This window comes from Genypterus blacodes, unplaced genomic scaffold (assembly GCF_046128005.1).
Source record: "Genypterus blacodes isolate CSIRO-AG114 ecotype Tasmania unplaced genomic scaffold, CSIRO-AGI_Gbla_v1 ptg000021l_1, whole genome shotgun sequence".
Lineage (NCBI taxonomy): Eukaryota > Metazoa > Chordata > Actinopteri > Ophidiiformes > Ophidiidae > Genypterus > Genypterus blacodes.
In genome coordinates, this window is record NW_027466834.1 from 9,897,560 (window position 1) to 9,914,316 (window position 16,757).

General features: G+C 41.5%; 2 protein-coding genes across 3 annotated transcripts; both read left to right on the plus strand.

Annotated features, from left to right (window-relative positions):
• Positions 1-1,218: 1,218 nt before the first annotated feature.
• Positions 1,219-6,842, plus strand: LOC142991886 (DEP domain-containing protein 7-like). Its single transcript, XM_076142056.1, has 12 exons — positions 1,219-1,285; positions 1,571-1,756; positions 2,400-2,541; positions 2,647-2,742; positions 3,040-3,302; positions 3,563-3,764; positions 4,311-4,450; positions 4,730-4,921; positions 5,501-5,643; positions 5,746-5,871; positions 6,124-6,199; positions 6,437-6,842. The coding sequence occupies exons 1-12, from the start codon at positions 1,219-1,221 to the stop codon at positions 6,646-6,648; spliced, it is 1,845 nt and encodes a 614-aa protein (XP_075998171.1). The 3' UTR covers positions 6,649-6,842.
• Positions 6,843-7,644: 802 nt separating this feature from the next.
• Positions 7,645-13,728, plus strand: tcp11l1 (t-complex 11, testis-specific-like 1). 2 transcript variants are annotated; one of them, XM_076142601.1, is made up of 10 exons: positions 7,645-7,912; positions 8,646-8,786; positions 9,133-9,265; positions 10,361-10,481; positions 10,789-11,009; positions 11,280-11,416; positions 11,642-11,820; positions 11,916-12,097; positions 12,307-12,479; positions 12,661-13,728. In XM_076142601.1, the coding sequence occupies exons 2-10, from the start codon at positions 8,654-8,656 to the stop codon at positions 12,882-12,884; spliced, it is 1,503 nt and encodes a 500-aa protein (XP_075998716.1). In that variant the 5' UTR covers positions 7,645-7,912; positions 8,646-8,653; the 3' UTR covers positions 12,885-13,728. The 2 variants fall into 2 exon arrangements, with proteins under 2 accessions (XP_075998716.1, XP_075998717.1); XM_076142602.1 differs by lacking the exons at positions 7,645-7,912; positions 8,646-8,786 and having other exon boundaries at positions 9,171-9,282.
• The last annotated feature ends 3,029 nt before the right edge of the window (positions 13,729-16,757 follow it).

A 16,757-nucleotide genomic window follows, 5' to 3' on the forward strand; every position in this document is an offset into this window, starting at 1 on the left:
GTGCAGAATGCAAGTAAATTAATACATTAAATAAATACTAAAACAAAATCTTGGCAGACAATTTATCAGTCTTCTTTTAAATTTTCAAAATTCTAAAATTAGACTCGAGCATTACCTGTGTCTTTAATGTTGCTGTGACTTCAGAGGGTGAACAATGTTAAACCTGAGGAAATACAGACACATTATTACAAATACTATTTTTTGCGTAATTGTTTTTACATTATTGTTATTGTTAGTTTGTCATTTTTATATCTCTCCGTTACTGCTCAGGCTCCAAACTGCTCAAATAAACCAGAAGAAATTGAGTCACCATTCATTAATTGAGCCGAACTAAGCTACAATTTTTAGAGTTACTAAACAGCCATATTACCTATTCACTAAACGTTTCTAGCAGTTGTTTTTGCCTATTTAAAATGAGTGAAACATGATAGTTTTTGGTTGAACGTGTTGTTAATGTAGGAAACGCATGATAGAGTTAATACTTCACCCATTTGGAGTTAAAACAGAAACTAAATAACGCGGCTCTGGAAACTTCTGACCCAGAGGAACAAGATGGTGACTGGTAATTGTTATTTAACGAAAAATATCATGGTTGTATTTAAGAACCCATGGGAAAAGATAACTAACATCCCTCAGTCCCTCAACTCATCCTTCAATACACACAAATACAAGGACACAATCATTTGAGTACGAACAAGTTTTACTATTTAAAACTGTAATCCTTAGATATTCGAATTTATCCTCTTGCATTCTTCCTCTATTCTTCACATTTTAACAAACATATTTGGATTATGATAATTGCGTTTTTCCCTCTAGTTACTTAATGCAGCATTGGTTAATGGCTCCGGGACCAAACCAATCAGCGCTGCCATCATAATCCCTTATTTACACACTAGATGGTACTTTTATGTAACACATAATGTAATAAGATGAAGGCAACGCACGAAAAAAATTTCTTACTTGAATTCAAACTCAAACAAAAAACTGCTTAGTTATTTTAAGCTCATGACATTTTACACTGATCACATGTGATGGTTTAACCCGTGCTGCCATCAAGCGGTGACATTTTAAAGCTACACACAGACTTGTGGGGAGAGACGTCATTCTCTGCTCCACCTGCAGAAAACGTGTTTGCTGATTGTTTCCCTCCCGGTTCCTCTTCAGCTAATTCACAACATAGGTAGGGCTCCCCAACCGCTTGTCCGTCCGTTGGGGGAGATGGCTACAATAAAGGAAAGGGCTGCAGCGTTGAACCTGGCAGAGAAGTTGTATGTGCGTCCTCAAGGTAGGCTATTTAATGCTCAGAGGCCATGGAAGGTGCTTCTCAGGCCATGTGAGTGTTTGTATACAGTGCATCAGGTCATAGCACGGCAATAGTATTAAGTTAACTAACCGTACAACGTTGCAGTTTTTAACAAAAGGTCTCTCTTTGATTTTCTACCTTCAAATCTCTTTTTTTCTTGACCCCCCTTGCATTTTTCAGTGTAAATGTAGACTAAAATATGCAGTAAATAACTGAATGTGTCCTATTCCTCTTGTATCCTGTTGTCTCTCTTTGCATTTGTCTCAGGTCAAGGGGTCACTAGTAAACCAGCCCAGTCTTCCTTCTTGTGGAGTGGCCTCATCTCCCACCTCAGAGCCACAGTGACAGTGAAATGTCATCGAATCCACCTCGTGCCCCATGTTGACTCTTTCCTTGGCTCCGAGGCTGTGAACGTGTTGAAAGATCACATTAGCCATGTCAAGGGCTTTGAAGGTCTGTGTTGTGTGAGTGTTGGGCCGTGTGGTCAGTCTGGTAGCGTTCTTTGTTGTTTTTGCTTGTAGATCTGACACATGGGTCCCACTGCTGGCATGACAGACGAGGGCTGTGTAATCTAGGCCTGTCAGGCTAAGGGGGATAAGGGGAATCTCATTCTCTATCTTCTTTCTTGCTTGCTTATCACTCCAAACTCACGTTTGTGTAGTTGCTTTGGTTTACAGTGCCATCGCAGTGTAAAATTCAGTTAATTGAAATTTAAAAAATCTGCATTTCAGCTCCATGGCTAATAATAATTATAATAATGATAATACATTGAATAAATGCAAAAGTTTTTGATTAACACTAAACGCCAAGTGATGAATAAAAAAGGAAAAATATTTTGACTTCTGAATTACTTTATTAGTCACCCCTATTACCGTTTTTAATATGAAGAAGGAAAGGGGACTAAATTCAAAGATTTTGGTGTAGAAAGATTTTTTTTTTTCTATAGTTGATTAAACCAAAAATGTATTGGAGATTTGATTTAATGAACTGTGTAGAGAATGTTGAAACTAATCAGATGTCATTGAGAGAAGCAAATTAGTACTGTTAAGCGGAACATAATTGAGAAGTTTCACCGGCTATTTGTTTCAAACTCTAGGTGCCATTGTGTCCCGGGAGAAGGTGGTATGTGTGTGTCAGGTTCTGTTGGACTGCAAGGTGTTTGAGTCAGTGGTGACCAAAGTGTTTGCAAAAGACAAAAAACAGGATGTGTTTCAGGACAGCAAGAGCGCCCTGTACAGGTGAGTCAGACATACAACGCCACAATGGCTTCTTCTTCATGTTTGTCTTAAATGGTAACATTCTGTCTGCACGCATTCACGCTGCGTCTGATCTATCCTTTGAAGGTTTACAAGGGTGAATGCTCCCTCAGTTGATGAGCTTGAGAGAGGTGACCTTGTCCATGGGATCCACAAACTGTTCTGCAGTCTTCCTTCAGACCGGTACGAAACCTAAATCATGTCAGACCGTCAATAGATTTGAGTATTCAGTGTTTATTAATGCCTTTTGAATCATCCCAGCAAATGACAAACGGGTGAAATGACGTACTTTGTGTCTGCTTAGGAGTAGTTGTTGTGAAATTGCTTCTACATTGAAAAATGTTTATTTACATTGGTATTGTTTCTTTAGCCACCGCTCTTAAGAGCTTTGTCATATGCATTCAAATGTGTAAGGTTAATGGCCGCAGTTTGTAGTGCTGTTTCTAAATTTTCAGTGTTTTTTGTTTTTTTGTTGTTTAGGCAGAGGGAGCCGTCTTTATCCCCAGGAGTTCATGTTCAGATGCACACGCCTGTCAAACTCAGTCCCATGCCCGCAAAAGCTAACCAGTTTGCTGTTCCTGTGTTTGCCAATCGGGCTGTCAAACTCAGTCCCATACCCACAAAAGCTAACGAATTGGCTGATCCTGTGTTTGCCAACCGGTCACTGGAGGACCTGGTGGATGACCTGACTGTGGGTCCCAGTGGCTTCCCGCAGTCATGTAAGGCAATGATTTCGCCACACAGCCAAGTGACGTTTTGAAGTTTTTGAAGGCTGTGGTTTGATCTCACTCTCCTATGCAGCGCCACTTTTTATATTTGCTAATTCAGTAAGCACACAATTTTGACAGCATCAATGGTTACAGATTTGCAACACAAAGTATGCAGTCAAATTAAATGTTTCTCTCTGATTCTCTTTATCTCTCAAGCCGCTCTTCACATTTTCATACTTTATATACATCTAATTTTACTTTATATACACGCCTTTCTCTAACCTCTTCCTCAGTGGTAGATGAGGTCTGGCAGGAACAGACTCTGCTCAGGCTGCTGCAGCTAGTGGAGCTCCCCCTGCTGGAGGGAGTGCTCCAGGGCAACCGGACCTCAGCTACCCCCTCTCCTGTGAGGCAGCCAGCCCACAGTAACCCAGATCTCCTCTACAGCAACAACCACCTGGACAGACACATCCTCAAGGCTTTCAGGGACTCCCAGTATGTTTATCCTTGTGTGCTTTGAAACTGCTGTGTAAGTCTGTGAGTGTAGGAAGGGTTTTAACTTACTTAAAAAATGCTTAATATTGCACAGTTGTGTGTGTGCTTTTAAGTTCTCTCTCGCTCTCTCTCTCTCTCTGTGTCCATACATACTTAGTCAACATCTAGGGTTTTGAGAGAACCACAGACATGTTGAAACCTGTCTATCAGGGTATTATGATTGTGTGAATTCCATATTATCAAAGAGGTTCAGCCTTTTGTAGGGAGGAGTTATTTGATACACTGGGACAGAAGGTGTGTGATTTTAAGAACGGACCCTTTAATCTGATGTTCTTGATGTGTTGGTTTTTGTTCTGGTTTTAATGTAAGTTCACAGAACATGGACTGCAATAATTCCAAGTCCTTTTATCGTGCATCAGTACCTTGTTTGTTTCTGTAGTTATACAGATTTCACTGTGATTAAAGTATCACACAGTCTATTAAGGTAATGAAATGAAGGCAGTGACATTGTTCGACTGATCTGTGTGTTCCTCCCTGCCCCCTCAGGGAAGATGAATGGCTCTGTGCAGCTCTGGACTGTCTGGACTTCCTTCCTGACCAGTTGGTGGTGCAGCTGAGCAGAGAGCTGCCTCAGGATGAGGATAACGCTCATCATGTGGCAGCTGGCAATGCTGCCCCAGAAGAATGTAAGTGCTTGCACAAATATCAGAGTAAGGTGTCCTCAGGTGAGGGCCTCAGGATTCCTCTTATGACTTAAACATATCAGGGCAAAAAGAAAACTTACAAGATACAATGATTCAGGCTCTCTCCTTGTTTTTTCATGTTTTGTCCCCACATTTTGTTCTACTATACAATCGATACATTCTTCTTTTTCTTCATCTTTGAAAATGTGTCTGTTGTGCTGGTGGTCAGTGTTTTACTATTGCACACAGCACTGATCCCGATTTTTGCATTTCTGCATCAAGTGACTCAGCAGGGATCTGTGTCCACCCCAGGGCACATTTCTGATGAGCAACCTCAGCTCTCCCCGAGTGGTTTTGCCCAGTGTAAGTTGCTGCTGTATGGGACCTTGGTCAAACACTACAGCCACACGGACAGACCCCCGCTGCTGCCTCAACATATGACGGACATCTATACAGCCATCGCTGCCCTGCTGGGTGAGAACTGAAACTGTGGCTCAAATTAGAGGTAGACTGTCTGAACTCCGTCTGACTTCATGATGATGGCAATGAGAACATCATACCATGAGTGTATGATGTATTTGCTGTATAATGTATTTAGCTCAGATAGACACACTTTATTAAAGCTCTCTCTCTCTCTCTGAATTCCCCTCAGAATGAACAGAGCATCAGGCCCCTAAATTCAATTTCCCCCCTTGAAGAAGTCCATGTTGTACTTCTTTCAAGGTTTTGTATGAATATGAACATATATTTATAAGTTCATGCTGCATAACCCCAACCCTAACTATATACCTAAAATGTATTAACTTTAAATGTGTTCTCGTTGGAACACTGGTTACAAAAACACAGCAGGGAGAAGTGGAAAATATGCAGTGCAGAGAATTTGAGGACCAGGGTTGACAACCACTTTGCAAGCCAATTTCATTTCAGGAACCTCCAGGGCCCTTCGGCAGATTGAACCAACAATGTTGGACAATGACAGTTTACAAGCATTTTTCTTTTTGCTTGTTCATACTTGCTATTTTCCCTCCTTCTCCACCTCTCCTGCCTTTCCAGTGAATGCCAAGTTGGGCCCGGCTCTCGAGGCTCTGCAACTTTGTCTGAAGCTTCTGCCACTCATCAGTAGAGAAGAGTTGCACAGGTTACTGACATTCATGGCTCTGGCAGCTGACCCACAAGCAATAAAACTGGACAAAGAGGTGAAGCAGACTCACAGGGATAATGTATTTTTCAGTGTCTGTAAAACTTCAGGTAGAAAGCTTTTTTTTGTTAATTTGTCTAATACACTGTTAAACCTGTAGATGGAGAACAGAATGGCAGTGAAGAGGTCTTTCTCCAGGGCGATCCTCCACCACAAACTTTTCTCAAAGGAGAAAGAGGACCTGCTGGTAGTCTTCATGCTCAGTAATATACAAGAAGTCTTCAAGGTAGGGGAATGCCTGCAGAATGTGTGGGTAACCCCTGTCCACTCTGGGATACACTTGGATATTTACCTTGATTGTCCTTTAAAACCTGGGCTTCTTAGGTGGGCAGTGACCAAAATTCACATATACTACTGACTGCCTATCACATGAAAATATGTTGAACATTTGCCTAAACTAGAGACCAACAGTCAGAGGAGTTGACAACAGTGTTAATTAATCATTCAACATTTTCTGTCTTTAAATTCTTTGCTCCAGATACCAGGAACTCTGCACAAACGAGTGAGTGACAAGCTGGCCGGTTTAGCAGAAGGGGATCAGCCTGATGTGACTGGTAAATGAGTGGCATGAGCTAACCCTACAGAGACACACGACTAAAATACAAAATAGCTCTCCTTTCAGGCAGCACTATGGAACCTTTTGACCTGAAAATGTTACATTTAGATACATTATAGTAATGGGTGAGGTAGGTCAGTCTGTTCTCTGTTCAGATAATGTCTCAACGGATTCTGTGGCTTGTTTTTGCCATATTATTCTGTAAATTAAGTGCCACATGGCCTCTTTGTTTCAGGCTCAACATTCTGTCAGCAGGTCTCTGGCAGGAGTTCCAGTCACACTGCAAAAGGGACCACCAACCAGGAGCTCTGGGCTCTGCTGAGCAATATCCACCAAGATCCCAAAATGTCATCCAAGAAAAAAAAACACCACCTGGGACAGTTTTACCAGGCCCACCCTGAGATATTTCACCAGTACTTTGGTGACTCCCTTGTCGATGTGTTGTAGATGGGGCAAAGCCAACGTGTTCCTGCCAAGTTTGTCAATTCCACAGTTTTAAAAGCAAATTGTTTTTCCCCTCACATTGTCGAGAGTTGCTGAACAAAACACAAGCTGTAAAATAATTTGAGATGGGAATTCTAAGTGAATTACGTTAAGATGTGAACTACACTGGGTTTGTGTGTCTATACTGGATGTGCTTTATCAACACTTTAAATAAACTAGCAGATATAATTTTGACTATGATTCATTTGATATTTGCAAAACTCACACAAAACAGCTAGGTGGTCCTCACGTCCAGTCCAAGTTGGGATCAGCTGCCGAAAGGTGCAAAGCAGTGTGAGAGGTAGCCCAGTTGCTCTCATCACTTTGGAGCAAGAAACTCAATATGCTGACTTCACCTCTCTTTTGCTCATAAAGAATACATTTCCATTGTAACTTGGTCATCAATTTGCTCTAAAGACAATGCATTTTTCAAATCTCTGCAGTCTGAAGCAGCTCCTTCTGCAAGCTAGTCCACCTGGACAGACAGACGTACAGACAACATATAAGCCTATAGCTTCTGTAAGTAACCTGTCTGTGTATACTACCAACCTGGATGCTTCTGGTACTTCTCTGGACCTCAAGGACCTTCAAATCAGTTCTTGTCAAGACCCACCCCGCACAGCATTCAAGTGTTGAGTGGTGCTTCACTGTGTTTTCTTATTTTTCAGTCTCTTGTTCCATATATAATGAAATATTATATTATGTATACATATTGAAATAGATTATGCAAGGATTACATTCGAAAATTATGGCGTTTACCTTCAAATGAATCAATTGGAGTCTTTGTTTTGAGCATAAATACTTTATTTTGATTAATTATTTTTGAATGAGCATGTTAATAGTTCGCATATGCCGTGCCTCTTTATTGTTTTAAGCATTACTAAAAAAGCCAAAGCCATGTGGAGGGGGGCCGGGGGGGCTCGGCGATTACGTCACAGGGCTCCTCCCAGTGCCCAATACCGGAACTCTGCGTTCAGCAGCATCCCCTCACAAAGGGCTCGAGCGTCAACAACAACTACGCTTTAGCAGGAAACAAATTATCTCCTGAGCTCAAAGACGTGTCTGACTGCGTAACTGCTGTTCCTGAATCGTTGTTAGCGTATATCCTCCGCCATGACTGAGAGATGAAGGAACCGCTGTGTCATACCACTGTAGTTATGGTTGACCGCGCTGAGTGAAGCTGCTCCTGAGCTAACCTGTGTTTCCCTATTGACTAGACGACAACAAGGTCAGTAAACGCATCACACACGAACTGTCATGTCGCCGACTACATGTTCAGTCTGTGTGTCGCAGTCACATCAATGTGTTTGGTGAGGTGATGTCATGATTTAAAGATGAAAACAAACGCGCATCTCTACTGCGCCTGTTCTGCTCTGAGACACACACCACCGAGTCATGCTGCTACACACACACATACACACTCACTCACACACCCCAGGCGAGCTAGCCTTCATCACTATAATTCACCATACCTCCTATTCACTTCCTTCACTCCGATTATGATTTTAGTTTATTCATTTATTCATCTTTTCGTCTGTTTTTGCGATCAAATTAATATTATTATGTAGTTGTTAGTCAGTTTACTTATTTATTGTTTTTCTGGCTTCTATTTGTTCCCATGAATCTTTTGGTCATTAAAGCACTCTATCTGTCCTTGTGAGCGTCCTCTATGTTGCTCTGTTCCCTTTTCATTTTTGTTAGTATTCTCTCTCTCTCTGTCTCTCTCTCGGATGCTTTGTTTACATGTGTGTGTATGACACGCTGTGATGTCACATGGCAGAACACAACTCCAACTCAAAACCAATATGGCCTTTGTGTCATTATCTCTTTTCATAGCTGATCCTCTTTTTGTCAAAGAGAGTTCTCTGGAAAAGTGCATATCAAAGAAAAGGTCACACTCAATTGAAATTTGATCAGTTTCTAGAGTTTCTCCTCTTGCTCCTTCTCCCCTTGTCCTACAGACCTCAGCATGCCAAAGGAGGCTGACCATCCCAAGGGGGAAGGAGACGAGAAGGAGAAGACACAGGATCTTTCTGAGGACATGGTGAGGAAACGAGTACGGGCGAATACACCCAGCCCAAACAGAGGAATCACTCCACAAGGTGAGGAAGAAGCTCCAACCTCATTCAAACAAAAAAACTTAACCCATGCATCTGGATTGGGCAAAGATGTGTTCAGATGCTCTAGTTTGTTCTAACATTCAAAACAAGTGCACCATCAGCCATCTCAATTCTAACTCCGCAATGTGAGCGTGAATGAGTTAGTCTGTTTGTCAGCCTTTTGATAAACTGGTGACTTGTGTGGGGGGCGTTCGCTGCCTCTCACCAAATGACCAGTAGCATTCAACCCTCTTGTTAATCTTTTTTCCTCTCAGCATTGATATTGATATTGATTTAATTGCAAAGGATTGAAAGTGAATACTGAAGGTGAATGCTCCCTCTCTCACAGCCAGCCCTCCCAGGTTTGTCTCTGTGGATGAGTTGTTGGAGACCGCTAAAGGAGTCAATAACATGGCCTTAGCCCATGAAATAATGGTCAACCAGGATTTTCAAGTCAAACCTACAGAGCTTCCAGAGGGAAGGTGAGAATTCAATGTTGGTAAGAGAAAAGCCTCACACAGCCATGTTCACTTATTCATAAATGGCGTTTACTGGATTCTTGAATGGAAAGAGGTATTTCAATTTGCACATTGAGTAAGTTATTCACAAAACACATGTCACATAAAATTGTGACTTGTTTCGATGGAGCAAGATTGCTGTCAAAAATATGTACGAAAAACTATACATTTGATTTATGGATACAACATGATTTCTAGTTATTTATTCTTCCTTACAAATACTACAGTTTTGGATACGAGTCCAAATTGTCACACAAAAAACTGGTTTGTGTAAATATTTAGATTTCCATGAATAAAATTGAAATATGTATTTACAATGAAAACAAATCCATACATACCTCGTTTTCTGGCAAATTATAGAAACAAAAATAAATAGTAAATGCAGAGTTAATGAATAAAGCCAATGTTTTGGCAAATAAATCTGTTTGACAGAAAAAGAGACGGCAAGTGCACATGCAGAGGTATATTGTGGTGGCAGTTCTTTAATCAAATGAAATTTCTTTGATAGCACCACATAGCAACAACACTTAGAATTCTTAGTACCTCAGTGATTTAATGAGAGCTGGAGCAATGGCTTGTCTCAATAAAGACGCATTAGGGTGAGAGTGCCACACAGCAGTCTCTGCAATCCTTTTATACACATACACCAGCAAAGTGATGTCATCATGTGATGTCAGCTTATTTACATAATGATGTCACATACATAAATGCAGAGATAGCGAGGGTAGAGGGAGAGAGGAGCTCGGTGCATCATGGGAAGTCCCCCAGCAGTCGAGGTCTATAGCAGCATAACCGGGGGCTGGTCCAAGGCAAGCCTGGCTGGCCCTAACTATAAGCTTTATCAAGAAGGAAAGTTTAAAGCCTACTCTTAAACGTAGAGAGGGTGTCTGCCGCCCGGACCAAAACTGGGAGATGTTTCCACAAGAGAGGAGCCTGATAACTGAAGGCTCTGCCTCCCGTTCTCCTTTTGGAGACCAGCACAAGACGAAAAAGTGTGTAGGCCACCTACTACACCTCCTTCATTGTGTTGTCATAACAGTCCCCTTTGCCCCTCTACAGTTTGGAGCGCAAAGTAAAAGAGATCATGCACAAAGCTTTCTGGGATTGTCTGGAAGTTCAGCTAAGTGAGAATCCCCCGTCCTACGCCCATGCCGTCAAACTGCTGGCTGAGATCAAAGAGGTGAGGAATGGGGTTGGATTTATAGAAAAATAATTAGCTGCACATTGCAAATACAGTATGCATTGTTATTGTAAACGCCACTTTGTCCCTTTTTAACTGATTTTGCAGTTATTTGTATTGTGACAAGGTCACAGGCACAGGACAGTGCAATACAATATCCCTCCCTGTCTTGTTTGACCCTGACATATACAGTCAGTCTGTTTCTTCCCTTCACTGTCCCTTTTCTCTTTTACTGATTCTTTGCTTCTGCCTTCATTTGCTTGTTTTTCTCTTTGTCAAAGATTAATTTCTACACTTATTCGTCCAGACCCTGCTGTCATTCTTGCTGCCGAGCCATGGTCGCCTGCGGTCCCACATTGAAGAGGTCCTAGACATTCCGCTGATCCAGCAGCAGGCTGAGAACGGAGCCGTCGATATTAGTCGACTGTCGCATTTCATTGTTGGGATGATGGGCTCACTGTGTGCCCCCTGCAGGGATGAGGACATCAAGAAGCTTAAGGAGATCACTGATATGTTGCCTCTGCTTAAGTAAGCTAAGAGACTATAGTATGCTAAGTATTGTTAGCATAGTATGTTCCAAGCCTTAATTCATTTTTAGATTTTGTAATTTCATTCCAATTGATTACTCAGCAGATGTCGGCTGGTTCAGTGGTAAGGTAATCTTAGAAGTTGATTTTTATAGGCTACCTTGGCCTCAAAAGTACGCGTTGAGGGACAATTACAAATCTGCAGCTTCTGAGAGAGGTTGGTTTCATTAGAATCATCTTTCTCTGTATCCCTCTCTGTTCTTCTTTTAAGGAAAATATTCTCTGTCCTGGACCTGATGAAGTTGGACATGGCTAACTTTGCTCTAACCAGCATCAGACCACATTTGCTGCAGCAGTCAGCTGAGTATGAAAGGAACAAGTTCCAGGAATTTCTGGAGAAGCAACCGAGTAAGGCCGCTTTCACCATCCACTGGATTAGTCTTCTCTTACTGCCTAATTCCCTTCCCTTTAATTAAATACAGTATTTCTGTGCGTCGAAGTACTATAGGATCTGGTTTGTGTGAGGTTCTCTGTAGCGGGGAAAATGAGCAGATTATCAGACATGGTTTTACAAAAAAAAAATGATCTCCTTTAGATTGCAAAATATTCAACGGAATGATCTTTTCTTTTTAGATGCCTTAGACTTGACTGAGAAGTGGCTTGAGGACACGGTAAGACGCTTGAGAGAGGCTGGGGCCGATGGTTCTACTGCTGCCTCAGCCGACCCTCCGTCACTGCTCCCCCTTACCGTCCATAATCAGGCCTATCTGCGCCTGCTGAGGTGGGACCACTCCTCAGAACCCTTTCCAGAGGTACACGCCCTCAACCATCAAGGTTGTCTATGGCCTTTTTCACAATCTTCATTATTTCTGAGATTAACTGTGACTCCGTTCCCTATGCTCATTAGACAGTGTTGATGGATCAGGAACGATTCCAAGAGATGAGTCAGGAAGTTGGACGATTAGTTCTACTTTCTTCTGTGCTCCTCATCGTCTACACTACCACAGGAGAAGCCATCTCAGGCCTGCCAGGACTCATGGATACACTTAAAAACACTGTCAGCGCCCTGCTGGCAGACACGCACACACTGTGAGTACACACACGTACATTCTACTCTTGTATGGGTTTTGATGATAAACATCAGTGAACCTGTTTGAGAACTTTATGAAGATCAGCACCCTTCTCACCCCAAATGAGTCTTGTATGCGGATTGTCATCTCATTGTTTAATATTTTTTAGCTAATGACCTCAAATATGTTGACCCACTTAATTCATTTATTATTTTTCCCCTTCTTCAGGTCTTTTAGCATGGAGGAGGCCTTAGCAACAACTGGGGAGAAACTGTGTGTTGAGCTAAAAAAGTGTTTAACCCAGCATGGCCACGCTGCATTCTCGACTGACCAAAGCAGCGCTCTGATTGGACAGATCTCAGCCACCATCCAGCCAGATAACACTGTCCGCAAGCTGATGGGTGAGAACAATGAAACACTATACTAAAACACTTGTATATGGTTAGGAGCTGTTGTAGTGTTTACTGTGCAGTTTATGTACACTTTAAAGGCCCCTGTACACTTAGACATAAGACACAAGTTCAAGTTCATTTATCTGGCATCTCTTCTCCTCTCCCTTCCTGTCCTCTCCTCTCCTCTCAGAATCTCGGATTCACAGCTACCTCCTGACTTCGCTGGAGTCCAGCCAACGTAACACCCCACCTCCTCTCCCAGGAGGCCTCGCTCCATTCAGCAGAGAGCTGAAAGAGGTTGCGGTTCGATTCAGTCGGCTTGTGAACTTCAACAAGCTGGTCTTCTCCCCTTTCTACCAAAAGATTCTCCAGAAAGTACTGACAGCAGGGGAGAGTCCTGGCACAGAGCCATAATTACTACAGTGAGGTGGGCTCCATTGCAATGATCTGCAATGGAGTGCAATCATCTGCAGTTTGTGATTTTGCCATAATACTAATGGTTAGTGTTCCGAAAGGAGGTGAGACGCTGGTGTGTATTCAGTCTGCAAAGCAGCTTTGTGACATAATCAAAACTGTAACACTTGAATCACTCTCTCTGTTTTGCTTATTTATTGAATTTTAATGCTTGGGCCCCAGAATTCTTACCATAGTAAGAGCATCTCTTTAGCTTGCAATTGTGTTACCAAAATAGTTTCAGTATTATGAGGGCTGTGTATCATTCCTAGTGTCAGTTCACTATCTGAAACTCCATTTATCTCAGTGCTGAATATAAAATGTTTGTTTTTTACAGTGTTTAATGTTAAGGGGTCTAATAAGGCTTTTTTCACTTTGATCAGCAGAAAAGATTCATTTCAAATCATAGCCCCTCTGTACTTAATACTTTCACACATGGTATCTGCATTTTGGCTAACTTCTGCTTAAACCAGTAATAGTGGAATAGTGGCACCTGCAATGTATTTCTTTGTCTCCTGAGGTTGTGTCCAACCGGTTTGAGGACCTGGGAAGGCCGGACAGCTTGTCCTGATATATAAAACCATTGAACTTACACAAGGTGTTCTTTCTTGTTCATGACTAATCTATTGCCTAGCAGCAGTTGTCAGATGTCAGCATTTATTTTCAACCAAAAATATATGCTATGTTGTCTATATCGGCTTTGGACACCTTGATATTGTTCGCATTGTAAAATATGAGGTTTAATTAAACAAGCACTAAAGAATAAAGCAAACAACAGAAAAAGAAATGAAATGGTTAATTTTAACCAATGTAACAGACTGACTATTTGTTTCTATTGCCGTTTTAATTCCTCATGTATTTTTTATTAAAGGTAGTATCTGAATGAGAGTTTAACTAAATTAGAGTTTATGGAAGTCAGGAGCACTGCATCTGCTAATTGCACCACAAGGTTACTGAGAATTGTTTGTGTGAATTTCTTTATCATGACACTTCACAAGCTCTATTAACAGATCAAAGGATACATACTAACTAATATTACCCTTAAGGTTAGAGGGTGTTCCTTTCATCCATTCCAAAGATAAACTGGCAATAAATGTGTCGGGCTATGCTCACAGCAAAGACACCACGTCATGAACCTTTTTTTACTGCAATAGAAATAAAATTAACTTGACGTATTTATCATTGAGACTTTGAGACATTGTTACTTGGTTGGAGTTGACTTTTGATGCCAGCAGTGGTGTCTGAAGCCTCACACTCCATCCGACCCACATGACTGCTTTGGGCAGTGCTTCAGGTATTCTGATTTGGATTTGATTACCTCTGTTTTATCCAAAACTTGGAAATGATTTTCGTGAAACTTGGGGACTGTTTGATCATGATCCAGGAAAGAACCCATTACATTTAGGCATTTGTCAGCCTGATGTTGGTACTGCAATTGACATGTTACGTTCATATAACGTCACCAAACTCAAAATCGGCTATTTAACGTTAAGATATTCAGGAATTGCAGACGTGTCTTGAGTGTCTGCCTGGCAATTGAGTGCTCTTGTCGTGGCCCCGCCCACCAACTGCTCCCCGATCCTCCGCTAACGTCAAACAGACAGATTCAAGCCGCTAACCCAGGCAAACTGGCACAGGATGTACCGCGTGTGGTAAAATAGAAGGTCACCTAACATTATGGATTATAACGTTATTTCGTATAAAGTTTCATAAGAACATTATCAAGAGTGGGGGGTCAACAACAGACTAACCGTGGTGCATATCGTAATGTTAAAACATTACTAATATTTAAGACATTTTCCGACAGGCGCTGAAAGGGCAGCTCAGCAGAGCTGCGTGGGTCCTTCAATTGCTGCTTCCTGGCTAATCGAGCCAATCTTAAATCATCACAGCTCTGATCAACACACCAGACTAAGACTGAGTGTGTCATTATATAAAGAAATCCCACGGCTTTGTTTTATAAGTCCTCGGTATTTTTTTTAAATGCAAATATTTAAACCGTAATATTTTTTTGTCATTTCTGCAGCTCACTTGCAGTAGCCAAACTTTAGGAGACACTGGCTTATGGAGTTTATTGTTTGTACTGTACAGTTGTATATTTGTGATAAAGATTAAAAACATTTGTTTCAGTTTGGGCTCACAAAATTCTACAGGTAAAATATCTGGACCAAGCTGAACAAAAATATAAAGACAACACTTTCAGTTTGTTTAAATACGTTAAAGATTTGTTCTATGCGCTCAAAGATCTTATTTCTCTCAAATGTTGTCCACACGTGTTCATCACTACACTTTTATCACTGTGAGCTGCATTTTTCCTTTATCGCGGTAGTCCACCTCCTGCAGAAGTGTGGCTTATCAAGATGCTGATTACAAGCTGTTACGATAGGTGTTCCTTATGATGGGTACAATGAAAGGACACCTTGGAATGTGGAGTTTTTTGTTGTTCAACACCACGTCACAGATGCCTCCAAAGATTGTGCGATTGGCATGCAGACCACAGGAACGTCATGTAGAGCTGTTGCCAGAGTAATGGGTGCTCACAACCCGCACATCACGTGTAACCACGCCAGCACAGGGACCTCTTCTTCACCTGTGGGGTCGTCTGAGGCCAGCCACACAGACAGCTGATGAAACAGTTGGTTCACACAGCGAAAGGATTTCTGCACAAACTGTCAGAAATCGCCTCAGGCAAGCTCATTGAGGTCTTGACTTGTCTGCAGTTCACCATCACAATTGATGTGAGTTGGCAGGAGTTCAACTTTGACCACCTTCAAACTGTCAGAAACAGACTCAATTGTCAGCAATTGTCAGACCTCATGCTGGTGCAGTGGGCCCTGGGTTCAATCTTGGTACATGTGTTGATGTTTTCTTTTTCTATTTCGTAAAATCCAGCATGTGATTCTATTCATACCTGAAGAAATGTTTTGTTACATTTCACTGGGGGGGGAAATGGAATTCCAGTTGCAAATTGCTTCAAAGGTGTCTGTATATTGTGGTTTACTTAATGTGTCTGCAGAAGTATAAAAGAGAAACAATACACCCCTGAGCAGCTCATTTTATTCATTCAGCAGTTTATTTCTACAGTGAAACAAGCTGACTAGACCAGATGTACACTGCATTTGCACAAATTAAGATGTTTGCAAATCATGCAAATTCAACTAAAGAGTAAAGTGACTAGAGTACCCTGGGGACTGTTGAGGAGTGCTGTTCTGGACCAACTTCGAATTTTCTTTGAAATGTTTAAACAACAGTCGATGGATTGCATTTAGTTTTCAGTTTAATTCATTTGTAGATTGGTAGAACGGTTCATGATGGATTGAAATGTGTCTTTTGACCAGCGCTTCTTTCCTTTTGGGGTTGACATTCATTCATATTTACAGTAGTAAAGTAAAGAATATCCTCTGTAAACACTAGAAAGAACCCTGGCCAAATCTTCAGCACTGCCGTGGCATGCACTTTCCATACGAAAAGATAGGCGGAGCCAAAACCCAAATTATTAGTCTGGCATAAAGGGCAGATGGACATGTTATTATGAATATTTTTCCTGTTCCTTTGAAAGAAGAATAGACCCGATCTTATTGATCAATTCTGCTAAACCAAAACTTAAACAATCTTCTGATCCCAAGGTCACGATTAGAACTTAACCTGAAATTAAATGATTCAAAATCAGGCCCTTAAACCATTCTCCTTTTAATTGTAGAAGATGAAACAACTGAATAACTGCAAATCCAAGAAAGGCTTTTATTGATTGTGTCTCTATGGATTAAGTGTAGCACTCATCATGCATTTGGACAACTGGTGAGTTTGATTGCACCATCACAGCTGTAACTTCTC

Excerpts from the sequence above, each read along its gene's own strand:
- tcp11l1 (XM_076142601.1), top strand. The coding sequence starts at position 8,654 with ATGCCAAAGGAGGCTGACCATCCCAAGGGGGAAGGAGACGAGAAGGAG. Across the intron at positions 10,482-10,788 it reads TGCTGGCTGAGATCAAAGAG|ACCCTGCTGTCATTCTTGCT; the intron begins GTGAGGAATGGG and ends TTATTCGTCCAG. Across the intron at positions 11,821-11,915 it reads CCTCAGAACCCTTTCCAGAG|ACAGTGTTGATGGATCAGGA; the intron begins GTACACGCCCTC and ends TATGCTCATTAG.
- LOC142991886 (XM_076142056.1), top strand. The coding sequence starts at position 1,219 with ATGGCTACAATAAAGGAAAGGGCTGCAGCGTTGAACCTGGCAGAGAAG. Across the intron at positions 1,757-2,399 it reads CCATGTCAAGGGCTTTGAAG|GTGCCATTGTGTCCCGGGAG; the intron begins GTCTGTGTTGTG and ends TTCAAACTCTAG. Across the intron at positions 2,542-2,646 it reads AGCAAGAGCGCCCTGTACAG|GTTTACAAGGGTGAATGCTC; the intron begins GTGAGTCAGACA and ends TATCCTTTGAAG.